Here is a 25,226-nt window from a genome sequence, read left to right on the forward strand (position 1 = left end):
GTACAGTTGCGGGGGCGCTTTGGCTTGCATGTATTACAGGGTCGAATCACGTAATACATCAATTGATCTTAGGAATGCCTCGGTGTTGCTGAACGACAATACAAAGTGGTTTGGGCTGTTGAATCTACTTCAGTAATATTGGCGAATTGGACGGAAAACTTCGACAGTGTCTTTCTAATACAGTGGCTGCAGACAAAATTTACCTTGGGCATTTGTACGTGGTTGCCGTTTGCGAGGTGGTTATTCTAGGGCTCTGGCTGCGGTAGCTGACTTGTGATGGTCTGTACCATTGCGTCTGTACCATTGGTCTGTTTGCGTTACATGAGATTTTATAAGGGTACAAGTTTTGACGTCTTCTTGTCTAGCGGTCTGTTGTTTCTGAAAACCCGATGGGATAGCCTAGAGCAATACCTTGAGCTCAGGGTCGATTCTGGGCTGAGATGTGGGCGTACGTTTAAAAGTGAGGCTCAGATACATTTTTAAGAACGTTTTGAAGGTATGGACTGCGATTCGGTTGGAGGTGTGGGTTTTGTCTTTTGCCCAAGGGTCTTTTTGAGTTCATGAATTTTTATCCTGTGTTATTGAACTGCCTTGCGTAAAGAGGCAAGTTTAACAAAGATTTCTGTGCTGACTGATTGGTCGAGGACGTGAATTAATGACCTTGCTCGGGGGTTATGGGGAGCTCTCGGTCATTGGCCGCAGTGCTCTGGAGTGTACCACTTTGTTAGGCCAAGAAATACCACGGTCTGCTTCGTTACCTGTTGTGTTGAATGGCTCTTTTGTACGGCGTGCAACTTTCGGGCTGACTGCTGTGTGACCGATGTTTTGCATGCATCGCTATAAGGGTGTGGCCACGTTACTGGGTTCTACCATGGTTCTTGCGACATGTGTGACAGGCGCGTCGTTGTGGGCCATGTTTTTGAATCTTCCCTCCTTGTGTCAAACTGCAATATCCCAGTTGCATTGGGGAGCAGGTATTACCTTGACAATTACACGTTAGTACTTCACAACTTCCGGGAGAGTTGGAGAGTCAAATGGGATGACTGCTTTCTTGGTGTTGCAAACTCTTTGTGCGCTAAGCACCTGAGCTTGCTCGCTTCCGAAGACGTTTTCTTTAACAAGCTATGCGCAGATGCAGGCTCCGCTCCTCCATTACCCGGAAAAGGCAAAACGTCCCAAAACACACCCAGGGTGCCCCTACTGCAACACTGATGCCAAATCAGATCTCGAAGACCTTGTGTGGACATGCTCACACTTTGCCAAACATCGCTCAGGCAGCCTAGCAGACGGTCGCTAGGCTGCCTGAGCCTAGCGACCCCTATCCGTCGACGCCCATACCGTGTGTCTGTAAGCGAACGCCGAGTTATTCAACAGAAAGTTGACAAAATGCTCGCTAAGGACATTATCGAGCCCTCGTTTAGTCCATGGGCGTCGCCCGTCGTCTTAGTGAAGAAAAAAGACAACACCTGGAGGTTCTGTGTGGATTATCGGCACCTGAATAAGATAACCAAAAAAGACGTATACCCGTTGCCCCGCATCGATGATGCCCTCGATTCCCTTCATGGTGCTCAATATTTCTCATCGATCGACCTGCGTTCAGGTATTGGCAAATTACTGTGGACGAAGTGGACCGAGAGAAAACCGCTTTTATCACGCCAGACGGACTTTACCAGTTTAAAGTCATGCCTTTTGGGTTATGCAATGCGCCAGCAACCTTCGAGCAAATGATGGACTCGCTCTTTCATGGCCTTAAGTGGCATACATGCCTGTGCTATCTAGATGATGTTATTGTTTTTTCACCAACCTTCGAAAGCCATCTTCAGCGCCTCTCCGCAGTTCTCGAGATATTTCGTGCCGCCGGCCTTCAACTTAACGCATCAAAGTGCCATTTCGGACGGCGACAGCTTACCATCCTTGGTCATCTCGTTGATGCCACTGGCATTCAGCCCGACCCTGCTAAAATCCGTTCCGTCAAAGACTTTCCCCAACCTATGTCTGCGACAGATGTCCGCAGCTTCGTCGGGCTGTGTTCTTACTTTCGGCGCTTCATTAAGAACTTCGCCGATGTTGCCCGATCCCTAACGGACCTAATGAAACAGAACGTTCCCTTTTCTTGGGGACCTCTGCAAGCAGACGCTTTCTCTACTCTTATCACCCTGCTAACCACACCTCCCATCTTGGCACATTTTGACCCTTCTGCCCCTACGGAGCTCCGCACAGATGCAAGCGGCTACGGTATCGGAGCTGTCCTCGCTCAACAACAGGACGGTCACACCCGAGTGATTTCCTATGCCAGCCGCCTTCTCTCTGTCTCGGAGCGCAACTATTCAATAACTGAACGCGAATGCCTGGCTCTTGTGTGGGCCGTAGCTAAATTCCGCCCGTACTTATACGGCCGAGATTTTTCTGTGGTCACTGACCACCATGCACTTTGCTGGCTTTCGTCGTTACGAGATCCTACTGGCCGCCTCGGACGTTGGGTTCTGCGTCTCCAGGAGTACACGTTCTCTGTTGTGCACAAATCTGGAAAATTACACCAAGATGCAGACTGTTTGTCCCGTTATCCCGTCGATCAGCCCGACATCAGCTGCCATGACACCGACGCCGTCGTTTTCGCCATCTCCGATTTGCACCATTTGGCCGATGAACAACGCCGCGACGACTCCTTACGGTCCCTAATCGACACTCTCTCCTCTAACCTCTCGGAACCATCGTGCCGCCTTTATCACCTCCAAGACGGTACTCTATACCGACGAAATCTCTCCTGCGATGGACCTGAGCTGTTACAGGTCGTACCAAAACAACTTCGCCTAGACATACTTCAACAGTTCCACGATCATCCCACAGCTGGACATCTTGGCGTAGCTCGCACCTATGACCGTATCAAGCGTCGTTTCTTTTGGCCGGGTTTATACCGTGCTGTGAAACGTTACGTTAACGCCTGCGACACCTGCAAACGCCGCAAAACACCAACTTCTCTCCCAGCTGGGCCACTTCAACCATTGGACGTGCCGTCCGAACCATTCTTCCGAGTAGGTCTCGACCTCTTGGGGCCATTCCCTACGTCGACCGCAGGTAACAAGTGGGTTGCGGTGGCCACTGATTATGCGACCCGGTATGCCATCACCCGTGCCCTTCCTACCAGCTGCGCCACCGACGTCGCAGACTTTCTGCTCAACGACGTCATTCTCGTCCACGGAGCCCCTAAGCAGCTGCTTACTGATCGTGGCCGCTACTTCCTCTCCAAAGTGATCGCTGACATTCTCCGCTCGTGCTCAACTAAACATAAATTGGCAACCGCTTACCATCCTCAAACGAATGGCTTAACAGAGCGACTCAATCAAACCTTGACCAACATGCTATCTATGTACGTCTCCCCCGACCACCGTGATTGGGACGGGGCTCTGCCATACGTGACCTTCGCGTACAATTCCTCTTGCCACCACACTGCGGGGTATTCCCCATTTTACCTACTCTACGGGCGACACCCCAACCTGCCATTGGACACTTTGATTCCCTCGGCGGCAAGCCCCACTGAATATGCCCGCGACGTCATCGCCAAGGCCGACGCGGCTCGTCAAATTGCACGCACCCGTCTTACGACATCCCAGGCCTCCAGCAAGCTTCGCTACGATAAGCACCGTTCCACAGCCAAATTTCATCCAGATACCCTAGTGCTTCTGTGGACACCTACGCGTCGTGTGGGCCTCTCCGCTAAACTCTTTCCTCGCTACTCAGGCCCCTATCGAGTCGTGCGCCAAGTCACTGATGTGACTTACGAGATATCCCCACTCCAGTCCTCGCCTGCCCATCCTCCAACAGACATTGTGCATGTTGTCCGGCTCAAGCCATATGTTTGCCCCCCCAACCTAACAGCTCTGTAAAGTGCGCCGGGACGGCGCGTCGTCCCGGGGGGTTATGTTACCCGTCGGTGAAGTGAATGACGACGACGACGACGAGGGACATTTTTGGGCTCGTGAAGGAAGACGAGGATCACGTCAGATTCCGGCTTGCTGTGCTGTCTGCAGTAAATACTGGAATAGCGTAAATACATTGTGTTCCTTCCCTCTTATATCCTCGTAACAATATTAATGCCAATACTCAACAAAGTAAAGCAAATATTGGATAAGGCGGACCTTTATTACGAACAAATACCACTTTTGCAGTTAATAGCAGTCGTCCGCGATTAGCCTACCTGGCGCCGAACCCGGGTAAGAATTCCGGGACCCCAAACAAGAATTCTCTATTTGAACACGGACCTTAATTAGTAATCCCCTTCCTTCAATACCCTTTCTTTAACGTAAGGCGCACGCCACCCTCGCGATAATAAAAGGTACAATGATTAGTCCATATGTGGATACGTAACGTTGATTGAAGCTCCTTCTGTTACAAAACGAAACGCGCTGGAACGCGTTCCGGGATGGAGTTAGCTAGAGAATGCTCACTATAAATATTGGCCTAGCGCCTGCTCCCTTCACTAAACACTATCCAGAATGAGTTATACTCTCGAACTTCCCCCTTCCCTCCCCACGTCCTTCTTTCACAATGTGCAATTTCCATGACATCGAATAAAGATTTTCCTACCTTATTTCAGGTTTCTGCTTCAGCGTTGCACTTGTAACATCTGTAAAAATATCTTGTTTTTCTTCTAAATACTGCAGCTCAAGCCGCGATCATTTGCTGTAGGGATTGCTTTAATTTTGTAGGTCTTCGATGCCGTGTTCAGGAAGTCATTTACCGCTTGGTTAGCATAAAAATAATTTCAACCTTTGTGTTTAAACAGAATGGTATTACTCTGTCTCTGTGGGATTTTGTGATTCAAACGTGCTCGAGGTTTTGTTTCCAGTAAATACCGCCGACATATATTACTCGTGCAATGATTTTTATCGGTTTCAAACGGCTTCGAAAATATACATACTATGTTCAGGTCTTCTCTCGTTTGTTGTTGCCTGGTGGTTGAACCGGGTGATGCCGACAGAACTCTTCATGTCTAGCTACAAAAAGAAAGGCTATCATCTTCAAACGCCCTGTTATGTACAGAAGGTGTCATCGTCATCAGCCTATCTACGCCCACTGCTGGGCAAAGGCCTCTCGCATGGATCTCCAATTATCCCGGTCCTGTGCTAATTGCGACCAATTCATACCACAATCTGCTTGATCTCATCTGCGCATCTGACTTTCTGCCGCCCCCTGCCACGCTTGCCTTCTCTAGGGATCCACACTGTTACCCTTATTGACCAACGGTTATCCTGCATTCGCATTACATGCCCTGCCCACACCCAATTCTTCTTCTTAATTTCTACTTATATGCAATTTACACGCGTTTGTTCACTAATCCACTGCGCTCAATTCTTGTCCCTTAATGTTACACCGATCATCTTCAGTTCCATTGCTCACTGAGTCGTCCTCAATTTAAGCTGAACCATCTTAGTAAGCCTGATCCGTCCCCGACTACCGGTACCTCAATAAAGTCCTTTCTCTCTCTCTCTCCTAGTAAGCCTCCAAGTTTTTGCCGCGTAGGTGAGTACCAGTAAGATGCAGCTGTCATAGAATTTCTTCTTTAGGGACGATGATAGGTTGCCATTCATTATCTGAGAATGCCTGCTGACTGCAGTCCACCCCATTCTTATCGTTCAATTTATCTCTCGGTCCGTTGTCACAACTTGGCCTTATTATAAATTCGCTAAACTGTTTCTACTGCTTCGCTAACTATATCAAATGGCTGGGCTGTCCCGAGTTATTGATCATTAGTTTAGTTGTCTCTATATTAATTTTCAAGCCCCCTGTTTTACTCTGTTCAGTGTGGAAAGCAGGCGTTGCAATTCGTCTTGCGAGCTGCTTGGCAAGGCAACGTCATGAGATAATCTGACGTTACTGAGGTGTTCTTCATTGACAGAAATTGTGGGTTTCTGTTTTTCTTCTACAAATTCTCGCAGCTTATGTTTTCACTTCTGATCAGATGCAGCTACAGCATCTGGACTTCAAGCATAGGTGACGTACACGTTCTCATCCTTCAATGTAGAGTGGTCTATACGAGTTGCATTTTATATTCGCACATATGCGCGCCGTATGGTTTTCCGGACATGTAACGTTTTTGACATAGCTTTTTATAACTAACTTTTCCTTTTATTTCTGCTGATAATTCGGACTCTGTTTCTTTCTCTCAGGTGGGAGTCCACTGCAAGGAGTTGGGCAAGTCTCGCATCAACTTCGCCAGGCGACCAGCAGCGGATCCCTTGTGACTTCAAGCATGGTCACAAACTCAGCAACAACCGTTGCAGGACAACTTGTAGGAAGCGCCCCAGTACCTGCTCCGGGCGTCATTCCAAGTCTCGGTGGTAGCGGTCCCGTTAGTGGTGCCTTGAATGGAAACAGAGGACCCGTTTCAAATGGAGTCGCTACAGGTACTGCAAATGTTCTGATGCACGTACCATAAAAAAGGCACGATTACCATTGCATGCCTTCGCCTATTGACATGAGTCGCGCTGATAGAGGTTTTTGGTAGGTCTAAGAGCAGATGACCCAGCACTAGGAGCAGATACAGCGGGCGGCAGAAGAAGCTGGGTCTAAATGGATCTAAATGGAACAACTGTTACTGGTGGCGGGGTGTGCATGGCCTAAATGAGAGCGCTTTATCTGTCGGGAGCAATTTTGGCCCAGGTAGTGCGGATATTGGTATTTGAGCATTCGGGTATATAGAAGGTACGTTACACACGTGGCAGTGAACTAAACTCAACATTGCTACTTTTCAATTTTATTTTGTTCATTCAGGCTTGCGCCCTCCACTATCTACTTTAGGCTCGTTTACGACCGTACAGCGAAGTTACCAATCATACGCAATGAATTAGAAATATTCGCTCGTGTTAGTGCCTCGAAATAGAGTCGTCCTAAAATCGTCTTTATGCTGTCAGAATGCGAAAGGAAAATATGACAGTCCCTCTTGTAAGGTTGCGGAGCACACATAACGTTTTCCAAATAAATTCCATGTGTGAGAGTTCCTCGTAATTCTAATCAATATTGATGAAGTAACCTATTAATAGTTAGGATTGCATTACGGTGGTAGTACATCCCTCAAATAAATTAAGTGCATTCTCATAATACATTTACATGGCAGGTCAGGTCACTATGCCAGATACACTTAATTTGGCGTAATCTTGTAAGCGTTTCTATGCCATGTCGCAAACATTCATACCTCTATGCACCATTTTTCACCTCCTTGCAAAATTTTTAAAATGGTATTTGCTTGTTCAGTCAATGTATCGGGGCTGATGCGCTGTTTTTTTATTTTAACAGGGCCATTGGTAGAACGAAATGTGCCTACTTTGTTTTTAACGATCCCCGATGCTTCACTGATCACGAGGGAGCTAAGTATGGCTTCCCATTCTGGCAGTTAGGACGATAAAGATTGCACTTAATTACATGCATACATGCATGCATACATACATACATACATGCATGCATCCATCCATACATACATACATACATACATACATACATACATACATACATACATACATACATACATACATACATACATACATACATACATACATACATACATACATACATACATACATACATACATACATACATACATGCATGCATACATACATACATACATACATACATACATACTTACATACATACATACATACACACATACACACATACATACATACATACATACATACATACATACATACATACATACATACATACATACATACATACATACATACATACGTATATACATCCACACATGCACACGTACACCCTCCCAAATTTTCGATATCACTGGAGCGGCGACGAAGCGGTATGTCGGCATCTTGTCACTGTGTCCGGAGGCGAAATAGGCGAGAGTGCACGAGCACGCATGAACTGTTTGGTGTAGGAGTGCTATGTTGTTCTCTGTAGAGCAACACACCCCGGTTTTTCTTAGGTGCAGATGCCGTTTCACCAGCCACCAAAGGTCGCTAAGCAGCGTAAACATTCGTGATGCCCGTGCAGGGCAAGTAATACGAACGAAAAATTGAACACGCATTGGAGATGTTTCAAATAACGCATGTGCTTCAAATAAACGAGGTTTCTCCTAAACACTTATCAAAACGCCATGGCAGGAGGTATGTCGCTCTCCAGGAACAGCGTAGCAGGCGATTCTAACAACAGACAAAGCTATTTGCAGGTACACGTACCCTCTCATATTGCGACCGCGATAAGGCACTATAATGCCGATCAGTTACCGCTCCTATGGCATTATTAATGACTTGGGAAAGTGTACATACATTTGCAAATATACACACCAGAAAGCATAAGAATTCGACAGCCCTTTCAGCAAGAGGTGCATCCCAGTTTCAGCGATGGAAAGAGAAGAATATTAGGGAAAGTAATTAGGTCGAAAAGACCATTCAGAAAATCTGTGACAATTGAATTTAGCCGCGGCTTCTTCCTTCTGAGTAGTGCGCGCACCTTTGGCGCCAGCATGATCGGTAGCTGTAGCTGTGTAAAGGAAAACTTGCGAACACGCTGCATCGGACAACATAAAAAATGGCGTGGTAGCATCTGGTTTGTGCAAATTTCATTTACACAGAATGGTACTCTCTCACCCTTGCCATCTACCGCCAGCTTCCCCATAACCCTCGCTCCCCTCACACTCCCATAGTTTTCTCTCTCCCTCCCAAGATGGTTGCTAAGGAGGTTTGCTAAATCGAAGTTTTCGGTGTTAACACTTGGTTTGCCTCGCTTGTAGGGACATGTATTTTAGGCGATTTGACGTTGCTTCAATGATTTTACATTTTTTGTATTCATTTTAGGCCTGAAAGGGGATTGGCGGATAACATTTTTCAACCCGTTGCATTTTTCTGTATTTGCCATCGCGAAAGCTACTTCAAAGGCTACTTCAAAGTAAATCAAATGAAGGTTGCGACTGCCCTTTGAGTATTGCAAGCTTGCCTAGGATGTGCTTAACACTTTTCTAGTGATTAGAAATGTTTACATATGCAACTTGCAGTCCAAAATTATTGATGATTTGATTGATTGTAGGGTTTAACGCGCCGACGCAGCGCAGGCGATGAGGCGCGCCGTAGTGGAGGGCTCCGGATTAATTTTGACCACCTGGGGATCTTTAACGTGCGCCGAAATCTCGTACACACGGGCGTTTTTGCTTTTCGCCTCCATCAGAAAAGCGGCCGCCGCGGCCGGGAATCGAACCCGCGACCTTGTGCTCAGCAGCGCAATGCCTTAGCCACTGAGCCACCACGGCGGGTCAGTCCAAAATTATCTGTTTTCGAATGATAGGTTCAATATATAGGTTGTGCTCTATCTTTCTTTACAGAGAACTGTTTGCTAGTTAGTTCACTTCAGTGACACCCAGTCTGACAGACAAAACGTTCGCGTTTATGCCTCCTAAAAAAACACTATCGTCTTCAGTGTTGATAGAACATGCCGATGTTGCAGTTCATAACCTCTTTTCTTAGAATTTCTTTGAGCAGTTGCTTTAGTCTGGGAGTAACATTATTTCACAAATATTGTTGTCAAGTAAATTGCAAGAACATTTTTATCTTTGTATTGCAGCCAAATTTGTTGTTGTAAATCACCCTCAGTGAAATGTGTGCTACCCTAAATTAGTTGAGTCTATCCTCATTACCTTATTACTTAGCTCAATTAACTGTCGCAAGTTATTCTGCCAATGAAACGTTTGCAAATGTCGCCTTCTTGTCCACTGAGAACCAAGTTTCTGCTTTTTTGTGCTTGGGATTCAGGATCTGGCATCCTCCTGAATCAAGGGCAAGCAGTTGGGCAAAGCATACAACAAGCCGGCCAGTTGGTTACCCAAGGGCTCATCGCAGCTGCCGGCGGCACAGTGAATACAGCATTAGGTGGAATAGGGAACCCAAGAGGGAACTCTGGTGGCGTCATCATGGATGGGGTTACAAGTCAGGGTCGTGGTGTTCTCCACGGTGGTGCTCCGAGTGGAAGTCCCGGATTCCAATCGAGCGGAGTCGGCTCAGGTATTGGTAACGTCACGATGCACATATTATACCATTGTCAGAAACAGCTGCTACTGTTATGTTAATATTTTTTGAATGAGGGCTTTTACGTACCTTTTTGGGAAAGGTGTATCACGAGGTAGAGCCGTCCAAGGAAGAGGCTTCTCTAATGGTCTTGGAGCGGTTCCTGCATGTCCGTTTCAGGGTGCTGGCCCTAGCAGTGGCAATTTATTTGGCTCAAGAAACGCTTTTTCTGGTATTGTAACCGTTGAAAGGTCTGTATTCATGTACTTAAAGAGTGTGACATTCCTCCGCTATCATTACATAAATACAAAGCTGCCCATGTACTAAATTTCCTCATCATCATTAGCCTATCTACGCCCACTGCAGGGCCAAGGTCTCTCCCATTAATCTCTAATTACCCCGGTCCTGTGCTAACTGCGACCAATTTATCCCCGCCAACTTCTTGATCCCATCTGCTCATCTAACTTTCTGGCGCTCCCTGCAATGCTTGCCTTCTCTAGGGATCCACTGTGTTACCCTTAATGAGCAACGGTTATCGTGCCTTCGCATTACATTCCCGGCGCACGTCCATTGTGTCTTCTTAATTTTTACTAATATGTCCTTAACACGCGTCGACTAAGTTTACTGGTTATTTATGCCTCGCAGCCAATAATGTGACACGTTCTAGCATGATATCATAGTAGAAAAATGATTGCGCGTTGAGATTGCAAACTCAAAAATACGCGTTTAATTTGCGAGCTGTACCAGAGTGGAATCTATTCGCGTGTGAAATCTCGTGCTCGGCAACGCTGAAGACAGATTGACTCTCTTGAACGCAGCGTAATATTTTTGAGAGGAATAGTGATTGTGTGAAATATTATAAATGAAGAGGAGCCCACTGGCAGGTGCATCCTAGTATAATCATCATTGGTTCGCAGTAAGATCTATTAAAAAAATTCCTCATGTCCCGCGATTTGCACCTCATTTTGTTCAACGAAATGATGCCGTGACCAGGATACCAGACATACACAGTTGAAGAGCTGAGTGCGGACCGCATTTCAACGATCCCGTGAGTGACCATTATCTCGTGATACGTACCTCGAGTGACACGTGCGGTTGCCACTGGTTTCTGACCACACACGGATGTGAAGACACAAGAACGAGAAGAGGGCTTCACTCCTTGATCTTACGTAGCCCCTGAAAACCTCTATTGGCTTGTAGCGGTCGCCTCTCGAGGACTGATGAAGGAATATGGTTTCGACTTTGCCGACTGTGGCTCTCCCTCTTCCATCAAACTAGGAAATAATAACACCCAGTATTTACTTGGAGGACTTTTCGGGACGATGAAGCCTCCTCCGAACAAAAAATCACCGGACTCGTCGACTACATCAGAGGGCAGATAAATGGCGATCCAGCATCAATCGGTAATATTATTTGCCTAAAGAAAAACCTTATTGAAAAACATGTGATTCTAATGAGGTTGGACAGCTTGACTGATGGGTTGGTTGAGCAAGATAATTTACCTAAAAAATTTGAAAGGCCTGACGAATATGAAACTTCTATCCAAGTGATCAAATCCAGAATGAACCGTTTGTTCCCGGAGCTGCTAAAAGATCCCATAATGGCGTGTAAAAATAGCCCCATATAAAGACGTTGTTATCGTAAACAAAAGAGACTCAGCCGTGCTGAGCAGTGACTCTAACAACAGAAATGCTGATTCAGTGACTGTTGCAGATTTAGTAACGAAGAGGAAGAGGACAAAGGCGGCTAACCGCCAATTATCATTTATTTTGGAGAGAGGAGAAAGAAGCTAATAAACCTCGGTTCGGCTCAGCCATGGCCTCGCGTCCGCGTCCCGTTCCGTAATATTATGGTGCCATGAAACCCCGAAACAACGAACCAACGGACTTCACAGCGCAGCGCCTTCAAGGTAGTGAGTGGCCTCAGGTACGTCGGATCTTCTCATTTCAGAAGCCTCGCCCTTAAACGGTGCCTGCCATGGCTGCGTGCTGGACGCAGACCCCCCAACTAGAACCCGGAGACGAGCCCCGCCCATCGGACAATCCCGACACTTGCTTCGCTGCGCTCCCTGGTTCTGATGACTGGCAGGTCGTAGAAAGACATCGAATTTCGCGGGCCATCCTCCGGGCGGACATAACTGAATTAGCCAGTACAGCTTTTCGTGCCTTGTAATCGTCAACACAGAATATCAGTATGCTTTTAAATTTGTGCCGTGAGGTAGAACAAAAACAGGATCTACTGCGAAAGCTTGACGGGCTGATTGAGAACCTTCTCGACTTTGACACCTTTGTAAAGGACTTAGAAAAGGCCGAAGAGTACTTATACAGGGTGAGTCGCGCTAAGGTTTAGCTAAAGAAGCGAATCTTTGAGGAAACTTTGAGAAAGGGGGGAACTGTGACGAAGACTTTGTCGTCAGAAGCAGGGGCCTCTCAAGCCCCTCTCAGGGGCCTCTCAGGGGCCTGCAAAAGAAGCAGGGGCCTTTTAGAGGTGGCACCTCCCAGAAAAAGGACGCGGCCAGCGCAGTCCTCCCCTTCGCAACAAGGGCTGCCTTTTAAACCATGGGTTCGTTGTCGTCTGTGGAAGAGAGGATAGACCAACACAGCGACCCTACACTTCCAACGTCGTCAGTAAACCAGGCCACGGGAAGTACCACCACGACAGAGTTCCGCCAAGCAGCTGGCTCCATGGCATCCCGCCGAAGCCAGGACAATACCATGCCAGACTCGGATGCGCTCGGGGCGAAGACGAAGAAGCCATCGCGCATGGGGTATACTCGGATCAAGACAATGGATGAACGGCCTAGCAGTGGTACCGGGTGCAACTACAGCAAGGCATTCGCTCGTGCACCGCAGGTACCAAACGGGTGGCTCGTTAGCATGTCTCGGAACACGCAGTTTCAGGCATGTGAAAGTGAAGCGTTCGTTCAACTACTAGAAGCAAGGAAATCCAGGGCAATGACGACGATACCGACACAAGTGCGAAAAACTCAGCCAGTACTCAGAACCGAACATCGAAAGCGAACAGAAAAGGGAAAAGGGACCGCTGACCAAAAGATTGAGGCTGCAACCAGAATACGATTTATCCATGCTCACTCGAGAACAAATTTTTCTACCTGCGTCAGGCACTCCGGTTTGAGCAAAACAGTGTGCCCCGTCGTAGCCAAGACGGTAGCAAGAAGAAGGCATCGTGCCGCGAAGCATCGATGGAGGATAAAGAAGGATGTACCTTGCACTGCTCGTCTACAAAGGCACTGACATCGGACTACCCATCTAGGAAAACTAGACTAACGTGTTCCGCACTTTCCCGCTAGTGTCACCGTCGGGGTGGGAGTATGTTGAAGGTTTAGTAAGGAAGATGAAGAGGACAAAGGCGGCTAACCACCAACTATCATTACTATCGGAGAGAGGAGAAAGAAGCTAATAAACCTCGGTCTGGCTCAGCCATGGCCTCGCGTCCGCGTCCCGTTCGATAACAGTGACACCTTTTAATAATTGTCACAAACCGCAAGTCATCCAACGTGCTCCTTCCTTTAAGGGAATAAATATTACATCAGTTGACACCGTGGGGGCAGCCGTTTCTGTTGCTCGCTCATACGAATTGGCAACAGCTTTCTCAGCAATACACCTGCCAAATAATGAACTGGTTCGATTACCTATAACGAATACAAGTCGTCAGAGTGATGGCGCCTACGTGAGGGTAACTGAAGAGACTTCGTATGACTTTCAAGGGAGTAAGAAAAATTTCACGAATAACAAACGACATCATGAAGGTATACAAGGACGAGAGTGGAACCAAGAACCCTCTTGTGAGTATCGGCGCAATAACCGAGCCTCAGACAAACTCACCAACCCTTCAGGGTTATTCTGCCGTCCCGGTAGCTCGGGTTAAAAGAAAATTGATTTGTCGAAGGCAACACGAACAATTTCCTAACCCCGACGACAAAATGAATGCGGTGAAAACAACAACACCGGATAACCCTACGACAAGCATGCAAAGGTACGCAAAGTAAGGCTCCACCGAGACGGATGACTGGTAGAAAAAGCAATACAAAAATGGTAGACTGGTAGACGGGAGACTGGTAGAAAAAGCAATAAAAAACAGAGAGCCCAGTGTAAAAGGATCAGTATAAACCTAAAGAGACCCATTCGGTACAAGAATTTACCTAGAACACAACCGCCAACCCGACGTCTGTGCCACCTAAACGCTAAAAGGTGGTTATGCAGGACGGACGACGGAACAGACAAGTCCAATACCCTGTTGACATTCCACAAAGCGCCAGTATCACAGACGCTACAGCGTCGCTAGAAGCGAAAGTATGGACTAGCATGGTGCGGCTACCCCGGACATGACCTCATTTTGTACACCGAACCACGTATAGATCTTCTACTTTTAGTTTTGGTTGCATCAAAGACACCTTTGCGAAATGACCGCGAAAAGCTGTTGAGGTTCAGCATTATCCCCTGCTAATTGCGTGGCCGGAAGCTTGTTGAAAATATTGGAAAGAAAAAAGAGCTTGCGACTGGCAGATGCGGCCGCCTCGTATCACCACCCTTCGATCGCAGTTCTATTGTCTTAACGCACCATTCACGTCCCGCGATCCGCGCTTCGCTTTCTTTACACTGGTGTACTATACAGTAGGAATACCTACGAATAGTGTAGTACTGCGGCGGGGCAGTTTTTACAATAAAATAAATTTCTCACAGTACTGCACAATGAGAATTCAGCCTATTTTTTAGGATAAAATAAAATAAATTGCAATAAAAAATAAAATATTACAATAAAATAAAATAAAAAATAAACTTTTAGGAAAGTTTCGTTTGTAGTACAGGTAGGATCCTCTCGCCAAACAGGGTTGTGAGCTACGCGATGACAAGACCAGGAAGATAGGTCGTATAGAAAGGTCTATTTGCACGTATTTCATCATTATCATCAACAACAGCCCACACAGGCCCACTGCAGGGGGAATCCCTCATTGACTACGGAAAGCTTCGGTCCTGCGCCACTCAGTCCACTGCTGGACACCGAACTTGCGTATTTCATCCCTCCATGGTGTTACTTGCATTGCCCTGCTTTTAGACCTATCTCTTGATATCCACTCTGTTACCCCAAGTGTCCACCGTTTGTCGGTTCGTCTCACTATCGTCCAGCCCAAGTTCATTTTTTATGTTTGCTTCAAGAACAGTACCATCTATTTGGGTTCGTTCACCAGTACAGGAAGCTCGTTTCCTGTCCATAAGCATTACTACAATCATTATTTGTTTTATGGCCAGTTGAGCCAGTCTAAGTTTCCTTTCTAGTTGTTTAGTAAGGTTCCAAGTTTCTGCTCCGTATGCCATAACAGACAGTATGCAGCATTGCATTTTTTTTTATTGAGAAAGAAAGCTTACCTTTTTTATTTGAGAGTGCTTGCTGAGTGCTCCCCAGTCCCCACCTATTCTACACCGGATTCCTCTCTCGTGGTTGGCGTCAGACTAACCATCTGTCCGACGCAGCTCTCTTTTTGTACTTGTAGCACTTCGTCTCCTAAGCCATCAGAGTATCTGCTCCCTCTGCGGTGCAAATGATTCCCCTATAGATTTCCAGTTATCCTGGTCCTGTGCAAACTGAGACAAATTTATCCCTGAAAACTGCTTGATCTCATCTGCCCATCTAACTTTCTGCCACCCCCCTGCAACGCTTGCCTTCGTTAGGGACCCCCTCTGCTACCCTTAATTACCAATGGTTATCTTGCCTTCGCATTACATGCCCTGCCCAAGTCTATTTCTTCTTAATTTCTACTGGTATGTTCTTAACACACGTTTTTCCCTGACCCACTCACTCCGCTCCCTCCGGGTGCCTTACGATTACCCCTATCATCTCCCGTTTTACTGCTCGCTGAGTCGTCCCCAATTTAAGCTGAACGCTGTTAGTGAGCCTCCAAGTTTATGCCCGTAGAAGAGTACCGGTGAGATGCAGCTGTCATACACTTTCTTCGTCAGGGACATTGGAGGCTGCCATTCATTATCTGAGAATGCCTACCGAATACACTCCAACTCATTCTTATCCTTCTAATTATCTGTGCCTCATGTTTGGCATCCGGGGTCACAACTGTGCCGAAGTATATATATTCGCTTACCACTTGCACTGCCTTGCCACCTGTCTAACACCGTTGTGCCCTTCCGAGGTTATCGCGCATTACTTTAGTTATATTCTTCATGTTAATTTCCAGTCCTACTCTTCCACGGCCTCTTCAGTGCTGAAAGAATGCTTTGCAATTTGTCCCGCAAGTTACTTAGCAAGGTAAAGTCGTGAGGAAATCTGAGGTCACTGAGGCATTCTTAATAACCGAAGTTGTGGATGTCTCTTTTTATTCAATATTTGTCGGATCTCATGTTTTCAGTTCTGATTAGATGGACGTAACAGCATCGGGACTTCCAGCAAAAATGACGTACACGTTCTTATCCTTCTACCCAGCGTAGTGTATACGAGGTGCATGTTAATTTCGCAACTATGAACGGAACACGGTTTTGCGCACATGCAACCTTTTAGAAATAGCTTTCCACAACCACGTTTTATCTTTTTTCTGCGATTAATTCGGACTCTGGTTCTTCCTCTCAGGTGGTAGTCCACTGCAAGGAGTTGGGCAAGTCTCGCATCAACTGGGCCAGGCGACCAGCAGCGGATCCCTTCTGGCTTCAAGCATGGTCACAAACTCAGCAACAACCCTTGCCGGAGAACTTTTAGGAAACGCCCCCGTACCTGCTCCGGGCGTCATTCCAAGTCTCGGTGGTAGCGACCCCGTTAGTGGTGCCTTGAACGGAAACAGAGGGCCCGTTTCAAATGGAGTCGTTACAGGTACTGCAAATGTTATGATGCACGTACCATAAAAAATGTACGAATACTATTGCATGCCTTCGCCTAATAAAATGGGTGGCGCTGATAGAGGTTTTTGGCAGGTCAAAGAGCAGGTGACCCAGCACTACGAGCAGATACAGTGGGCCGCAGAGGAAGCTGAATGGGCCTAAACCAAACTGTTACAGGTTGTGGGGGTGTGCATGGCCTAAATGAGAGCCCTGTATCTGTAGGGAGCAATTTTGGTTCAGGTAGTGCACGGATTCACGCATGTAGAAGATACATTGCCCACGCCGCACTCAAATGTACTAAAAAGTACTACTTTCCAGTTTTATTTTCTTTTTTCTGCTTTGAGCCGTGAACTATCTCCGCTAGGCTCCTTTACCACCGTGTGACGAAGTGACCAATGATGCGCAATAAAGGGGAAATGTACGCTCGTGCAGGTGCCTGGAAAGTTAGTGCTAAAATTAGCTTTGCACGTATTTGATCATCATCATCATAATCATCATCATAATCACCAAAAAGAACAACATCCTACTTAGGCCCTCTGCAGGGCGAAGGCCTCTCCTATTGACTTCCAACAGCTTCTGTCCTGCGCCGCTCGAGTCCACACATAGCCACCGAACTCCCGTATTTCATCCTTCCATCGTGTTACTGGCCTTTCCTTCTTCTAGGCCCATCTCTTGGTATCCACTGTTACCCTAATTTTCCAGCGGTTGTCGGTTCGTCTCACTACATGTCCAGCCAAGTCCATTTCTTTTTTTACTTGAACTAAGATATCATCTACTCGGGTTCGTTTGCTGATCCAGGAGCTCGTTTTCTGTCCCTAAGCGTTACTGGTATCAGTATTCGTTTCATGACTGCTTGAGCCGATATAAGTTTGCGTTCTAGTTGTTTATTAAGGTACCGAGTTTCTGCTCCCTATGTCATAAGGGGCTCTATGCACTGGTTGTATATTATTCTTTTGAGTGACCGAGGTAGCTCGCTTTTCATTATTTGGGAATGCGTACCGAGTGCTCCCCAAGCCATACCTATTGTGCGGCGGATTTCTATCTAGTGATTGGGGTCAGCAATAACCATCTGTCCGAAGAAGTTGTGGTTTTTTACTTCTGAAGAGGAGGTATTAGGCATGCTTATTCCAAATTACATTAAATTTATTCATACATATATGTTAGCTTCATGGCCTCGCATTCTGATTGTAGTGTCTCAGGAATTATTTTAAGGAGTTCTACAATCTCATTCACTGGGACTATGTCATCCGCAAACCTCAAATGGCTCAGGTATCCGCCGTTTATCCAAAATCTTGTTTTTCCACTCAAGCTTTCTATGCGCCCCCCTCCCCCTGACTCGATATTAAAAGTTTGGCCGGATGGGATCTCCTACTCTTACTCCCTTTCGGATCAGGATTTTAGCGCTTTCCTCGCGGAGGGTCATCTTGACCGTGTACTCCCTATGTTTGTCTTGCAGAGGTCTTATGTAGGTCTCCTCTATTCACTAGTGTTTTAGTGCTTCTAGCCCGGCTGCCGTGATTACGGAATCAAATACTTCGTAATAGTCTATAAAAGCCATGTAAAGGGGTTTAGAGTATCATGCGAAGCTTTCTATCACGCTTGACAACATGAAGGTGATCCATGGTTGATTACCCTATTCTAACCCCAGCCTGCTCTTTGGATTGTTGTTTATCCAGACTGTCACCTATGCGGCCATGTATAACTTTGGTAAACACCTTGTACACTACTGAGAGTAGGCTGATGAGTCTGCAATTCCTGAGGTCCTTGGGATATCCCTTCTTGTGAATGAGAATATTGTTGCATTTTCTAGGCTAAGGGCACTTTTTGAGACTTCGTGCACTCCGAAAATTCTACAGCTAGGTTTTGCAGAATAATACTGACACGGGATTGGCGTAGTTAGAATTAGCTGTATTTACACTATTTACAAAAGGGGAAAATCGGAGTCACAGCAGATGACCGTTTTAGCTCCTGGCGGGAGCCACAGCGACCGTGGTCTTTCTCGTCCTGCACTATTGACCTCATGCAGTGCCGGAGGATTTCTCTTCATCGCAGTGGCTTCACCACTTCGCAAAGGAAGGCTGCAACGTAGCAATATCTCCTCCCTGCCTTCAAAACATTTATGGGTATGCCATCGTCCCCTTCAGCTTTTCCTCTTTTCCATGAGTTTAAGAGCCTTTCTTACCTACTCTTTAGTCACTAGTGAGACATCGCAAGCTAAGCTTCTACTCTCTGCAGTTTTCTCCGGTATACAATCGCTGGAAAACAGCCTGGTGTAGCATCATTCTGCTGTCCTGAATATCTCGTCCATGTTGTGCGCAAGGTTACCTTTATCGACCGCAAGTACGTACAATTTGGCTATCCAAATGGCGCGCTACCTATAAGTTGGTTTCAAACTTTCTCCTCTTTTTAGCGTTTACTCATCACTTCCATGTTGTAAGCACGAATATCGTCTGTGTTACATCTGTTAATCAATATATACAACTCTGCTAACATAGTGTGACCCCTATGTGACGTATGTGCCGCCTCCCACTTTCATGTTCTGGAGTTTCGCCATTAGTTCCTTTGTTTTAGTTATTTTTCACTTTTTTTCCTACATGCTGCTTCTCCCACAGCTGCTGCAGATTCCTTGGTTGCCATTGTTAGGTTGTCATTTAGCGGGTCTACACTACCCTAGTTCTCCCCGTTTATTATCCCAAATTTTTTTGAGAGTTATTTTAAACTTCTGCGATCCGGCACTTACCGATTCTATGCTTAGTTTCTTTTCAGCAGTTCTCTTCTTTTTCTTTTGAGATTTAGGCGCACATTACATCTTTGCATCCTGTGACTGCTGTTCCTAACCTTACTTAGCACCCCTACGGCATGCACACTACCTGGGCGTCACTTAAAATGGTCAATTTTATTTCTTTTTGTACCGTCAGTACTTTTCATATCAATTTCCTATTCATTTTTTGGCGGACAGTATATTTATCAACCGCAGGTTATTTTCCACCACAAATCCCACCAGTGTATTTAATAAACTGTTCCGGTATATAAAAAGCTTATATCCTGGAACATACATTGATGTGAGCTTACAGGATGACCATGAGGATACCTCTGTATTGTTGCCTTAAAATGGAAGAAAACACACAACTAGCATCCACTGCAGGGACTACGGGCGTGACATGTTGCATGTTCCATTAGTTTGAAGTATGAATGAAAGGTTTTTTCTGGGCCACAGTCTCCATTGTGGTGGAACATATATATGTGAAGTACAGGTTCATTTATAGGTTTAAGTGAATGGCCCATCACAAATCACTCGGTACTGTGTTGTGTATTGCGTGTTTTTTCCTTATTGCTGTTTTTTTTGCCAAGTAATGTTTTAACATATTGTACAAGCTCGGCCACATCAAGCTTTTGTCACTCTTACGTGTGTTTTTTTTTTAAACTGGCCCTAACGCGAGTCTCTGTGAGCGTCATTGATGGCAGCGCCACGATAAAATAGCACAAACGCTACAAGAAAGGCTGCAGCAGCCTGAAGACATTCCCCAAAACTGCGCATATACCTGTATTTGAAGAATTTGAAGCCTATCCTAATTGTATGATGCGTTTGAAATTGAAATTGAAATTGGATTTTATTTTTATTTTGTTCTCCAACATACACTCAAATTATTATACAGGAGAGGGTCCTACAGTCTGATGACTCTGACGGGACCCTCAATGAGAAATGCACAACGCGAATATACCCGCCGCGGTGGCTCAGTGGCTAAGGCGTTGCTGAGCACGGGGTCGTGGGTTCGATTCCCGGCCGAGGCGGCCGCTTTTCTGATGGAGGCGAAAAGAAAAAACGCCCGTGTGTACGAGATTTCGGCGCATGTTAAAGATCCCCAGGTGGTCAAAATTATCCGGAGCCCTCCACTACGGCGCGCCTCATCGCCTGCGTTGCGTCGGCGCGTTAAACCCCCACAATCAATCAATCACCAAGCGAATATATATGGCAGCAAAACAATATAAATAATCATGACCACACTTATTCTACAAAAAGAAATCCAAATATTAAGAGACACTTTTGCGAATCAGCAGACGCTTAATGAAACAAAAAGACATATATAAACAAAAGGAACCTAAATTAACTAAAACAATACAAAATAAAGGCTACAAGAACAAACACTTTTACAGACAACCTTGAAATGCAAGTGTCATTTTCTATGTTAATGATATAAAATATATTTAAGCGTTTTTTAAACATCGTTTTGGTTGATGATGTCTTCATGTTGAGAGGAAGACTATTCCAAAGTGAAATTGCCGTAAAGCAATAGGTTTTCTTGCTGTAATTAGTGTGCACAGTATGTAGTAAAAATTTGTTATTTGCTGCAAACCTGGTGAAATTTCTTGTTCTTAAGTCAACAAGATCGATACTGTCGCATGAAATGTAACATTGAAGTATCTTCTATAAAACGTATGCCTAAGTTACAGTTAAATAATTGATTGACTTGGAATATCTTGTTTTTGCGCAAGACAGGTGGAGCTGAAGAACGATATGAATTACGCGTGATTATCCGAATGGATTGATTCCGGATGTGTTGGACTTATGAGATATGGAAAGAATACTCATTACCCCAAAATTGATATGACTATGAATGAAAGCGAAATACAGTGATTGCAGTGCATGATGAGAAAAAAAGGGCTGTGCCTTCAATTCTGCGCGGATGCCAAATGCTGTTTTGTGCTTAAGGGGTGCCAAATGAAAACAAGACGTAAGGCTAGGGCCGAGTTCGATGCATACCAAAAAATTGTGAGTGCTCGGATGGAGAAATGATGTGAGATCCGGGCATTATGGCGGGGAGGATGCTGGTCTGCCTATTGGAAGTCCTGAAAATCGTGAATTTAGTTTTTTGTGGTTTAATAAGTAAGCGATTCTCCCTACACCACTTAACGACATTAATGAGAACACTATTGAGCTGGGAGGTGAGAGAAGTTATGGATTTGTCGCATAAAGATATTATAGTATGATCGGCATATAGGACAGAATAAAAGAAATGAAGTAAAGGTGGGAGGTCATTAATGTGCAAAAAAAGGAGCAGCGGACCGGAAATGGAACTGTGGAGTACGCCTTGGTTAAATGTTATGTTTTCAGAAGAGGTATCAGCCAAGTATTCTGTGTGCTACCTGTTGAGCAAACACCTTTTTACTACTGTAAAGGTAGCCCTGTTATCCCATATGCTTCTAATTTCTGGATCAAAACCTCGTGATTAATCGCGTCAAATGCTTTGCTGAAATCTTAAAAAGATAGGTCACAACATTTTCGGTGTTGATTATTTTCTATATAGTCTGTTAGCGAAAGTAAGTTTAGGTTTGTAGAACACCCTGATCGGAATCCAAACTGCAATCACTCAGGAATCTGATTTGCATAGATAGCTATTAAGGCGTTTATCAAATCAATGATCAATTAATTTACTAATAGTGGGAAGAATGGAGGTGGAGATTTGAGATTTTTTGTGCACGTGTGGCCTCTTGTTACAATTGTTTTACTATAGAAAAAGACAATCTTCTTTAGCCGTACGAGGCAATACTTGTTTTTTTTTTACATTCCAGCCCCCAGCTTACTGGGGAGTAGACAGGAAGGCCAAGGACATCTGCTAAGTAGTCAACAAATCACCACAGTGTCAGGCGGAGGATTGCTCACAGCTGGTGGCGGTGCCGCGAATCCGGCAGCAGACCTAGGGGCACCCTTTGGAGGAACCTCCGGACCAAACTTGCCTGGTGCTGCACCAAGTCTCAACGTTGTCAGTTCGGGTGCTGGTGTCTCCAGTAGAACAAGCAGCATACTGACATCAAACGGAGCTAGTTCAGGTATTGCATACGTTACCTAGCATCTAAGAATACCAGTATAAGATGAGCTTTTGGTATTGAATGCAAAAAAATTGAAACACCTTTGTGTTCAACGATGAAGATGGTTGAAAACACGAAGTTCTCATGCGTACGATTCAAGTGGAGAATCAGCCAAAGTCGAAGAAAGAATGGATGCAGTGGAGGGATTGCTAAGGGTAGTAATTATACTTAAATGGAGTGAAGCGAGCACCAGAGTTTCGATTGTTGTTATGAGTAAAATTTATTCCACTGCAAATGTGAATCCCAGTGCTATGTTGATACGGGCATTGTATGCCTTTGTTTCCCGTTGTTACATTATTTGTGGGATACGATTGAGGTGTCTTGTGGAGCCAATTGCTCGTCAGAGATTCTCTGTGGGCAGTGCGCCATCAATGAGATTAAGATAGCTTCGCTTTAAAATTTCGCCTCTTGTAGATCGTGTAGAAATGGGGCCATTGAATAAACGTCAGCCTAAAACGTGCAGGACACAGTTCTGAGTCCGACCACGGGTAGCGCGTTTCTTCGGTCGCTTGTTTAAAGTGCGCTTTCCTGTAGTTGGTTTTCATATGCGCCAGGAGCAATCTGTGAGGAAAACAAAACTTCGCTTTAGAACGTTTGAAATGGAGAGCCCGGGGGTGTGTTTTCGGGGACGTGTAAGAGCAGTTGCTAGAGCCAAAACTGTAGGACTATTGTGGGCGGGTAGAGCAACTCTTTCTGCAGGTGATAAGAGTAAGCACAACTTCAGTGTTGGCAGTTAAGCTACTGCAAGCGGTACCCTTTCAGGTATTGTAAACAGTGGGATGCATGTTTTCACGAGCCTACAAGGGGAGACACTGTTCCCGAGTCACTATAATAACACTGTCTTAAAAAATTTGCCAATTTTATTTTTATTCTCTGGATTACTTCTTCAACATCCCCTTCAGTCTGCTTCGCCATAGGTCAGCAATGTAAGCAACGATTAAGACTCTATCAGAAAAGTACCCACATGAAGTCTTTGAGCACATGATTTGACTGAAAAAATGTGGTGTGCGCTGTGTGATTACATCATGCAATCATGCCATTTCGCTTTGCACGTGTAGACATGGAGTTCACGTTTTTGAGTCACGTCGAATGTCTAGGAATATTGCTAGTAGGATGTGATCTCTCGGGCACAGTGACTGGGTAATCTAGCGCATGCTGGTTAGGCCTATCCATGGGGAGTTTTAAGAATCTACTACTGCGGCATTTCTATTCTTTAACTGAAATGAAGAATGCCTTAGGTACATATGATTAGCCCATCGCGTTCGATACACGTATGGCGGCGCCATACTGTGCGTGGCTTTCTACAAATACCGAGCGACTGCTAATCCTGGGCGTACAGAACACCTTGGGCGAAGTCATCGAGGCCCAACGGGTGGGGCAGCTAGAGACCCTAACCATAACCAAAGCGGGCAGAAGAATTCTGGACAAGCTGGGATACAACTACCATGAACAGCAGGGAACCAAGACGCAGCTACGAGGCGACACCAGGGACAAAATCCAGGTGGATGCTGTCCCGCGCAACATGCACCCGGAGTACAACGAGGGCAGGCGGCGAGCACGGACAAGGCGCTGGCGGAGCTCTACGCCGGGGACGCTGGAGCGCGCTACGTCGATGCAGCAGAATACTGCAACGAACGTGGCTTCGTGGTGACGGTGGTCGACGCCGAGGGCAACCTCCGAGCCGCGGCTAGCCTTGCAAGCGGGAGACACGAGGAAGCAGAGGAGGTGGCGATCGCGCTGGCCCTCAAAGATCCATTCTGCACAACGGTCCTCAGTGATTCCAGGCGAGCTGTCAAAAACTTCTCCAAAGGCAGGGTTTCCCCCGTAACGAAGAAACTACTGCGAAGACTACCAAGCCTCATGGGGAAGCTGAGAATCAAGTGGTTCCCGGCACACGCAGGTACGGTGTCGGCACGTGCTCAGAACCACAATGAAACCGCACACGCTCGTGCGCGCGAACTCACTAACCGCGCCGGGCAAAGTTGCGGAGAGCGTTTGTGGCACAGCACACGGGACCGAATGATTACCTACAAAGAAATTACTCAGGCCTATCGACTTACCAGACGCAAGCTCCCGCCGCCCTGCAAAGGATTGAGCAGGGAGCAGGCGGTCATCTATAGGCAACTCCAAACAAAGACGGTCCCGAGCCCCTACCTAAAGCACAAGATGTACCCGGAGACACACCCTGATGCCACCTGTCGGGTGTGTCGCAAAGCTCTAGCAAGACTCGAGCATATCGTCTGGGATTGCCTCGCGTACGCGGACGAATCAAACACAAGAACGATGCCACCTGCCTTCGAGGAGGCGGTGCGGACTGAAGACCAAAATCTTCAACTCCAGGCTGTCCAGCGAGTGATCGTGGCGCTGGCCAGCCAGGACGACCCCGGCGACCCGGTGACGGGGAGCGGAGGACCCCTAGCCGGGTTGGCTACATCTGCCGTGACGACTCCGGCCAAGTCATGAAGACCTAGCAATAGGACTTCATTCGCAGGCCCCAAAGACGTTT

General features: G+C 46.2%; 1 protein-coding gene across 1 annotated transcript in view; it reads left to right on the plus strand.

Moving 5' to 3' along the window:
• The window catches only part of LOC144141485 (uncharacterized), a 140,494-nt gene that overhangs the window by 58,555 nt on the left and 56,713 nt on the right, over nucleotides 1–25,226 (plus strand). Inside the window, exons 5-8 of the mRNA XM_077673041.1 lie at nucleotides 6,168–6,404; nucleotides 9,759–10,007; nucleotides 16,608–16,844; nucleotides 22,424–22,681. Of these exons, the coding sequence (XP_077529167.1) occupies nucleotides 6,168–6,404; nucleotides 9,759–10,007; nucleotides 16,608–16,844; nucleotides 22,424–22,681 (981 nt within the window). The remainder of the gene's footprint in view (nucleotides 1–6,167; nucleotides 6,405–9,758; nucleotides 10,008–16,607; nucleotides 16,845–22,423; nucleotides 22,682–25,226) is intronic.

This window comes from Haemaphysalis longicornis, unplaced genomic scaffold, assembly GCF_048455015.1.
Source record: "Haemaphysalis longicornis isolate Haplotype H1 unplaced genomic scaffold, Haemaphysalis longicornis Haplotype H1 scaffold_6, whole genome shotgun sequence".
NCBI classification, from domain to species: domain Eukaryota; kingdom Metazoa; phylum Arthropoda; class Arachnida; order Ixodida; family Ixodidae; genus Haemaphysalis; species Haemaphysalis longicornis.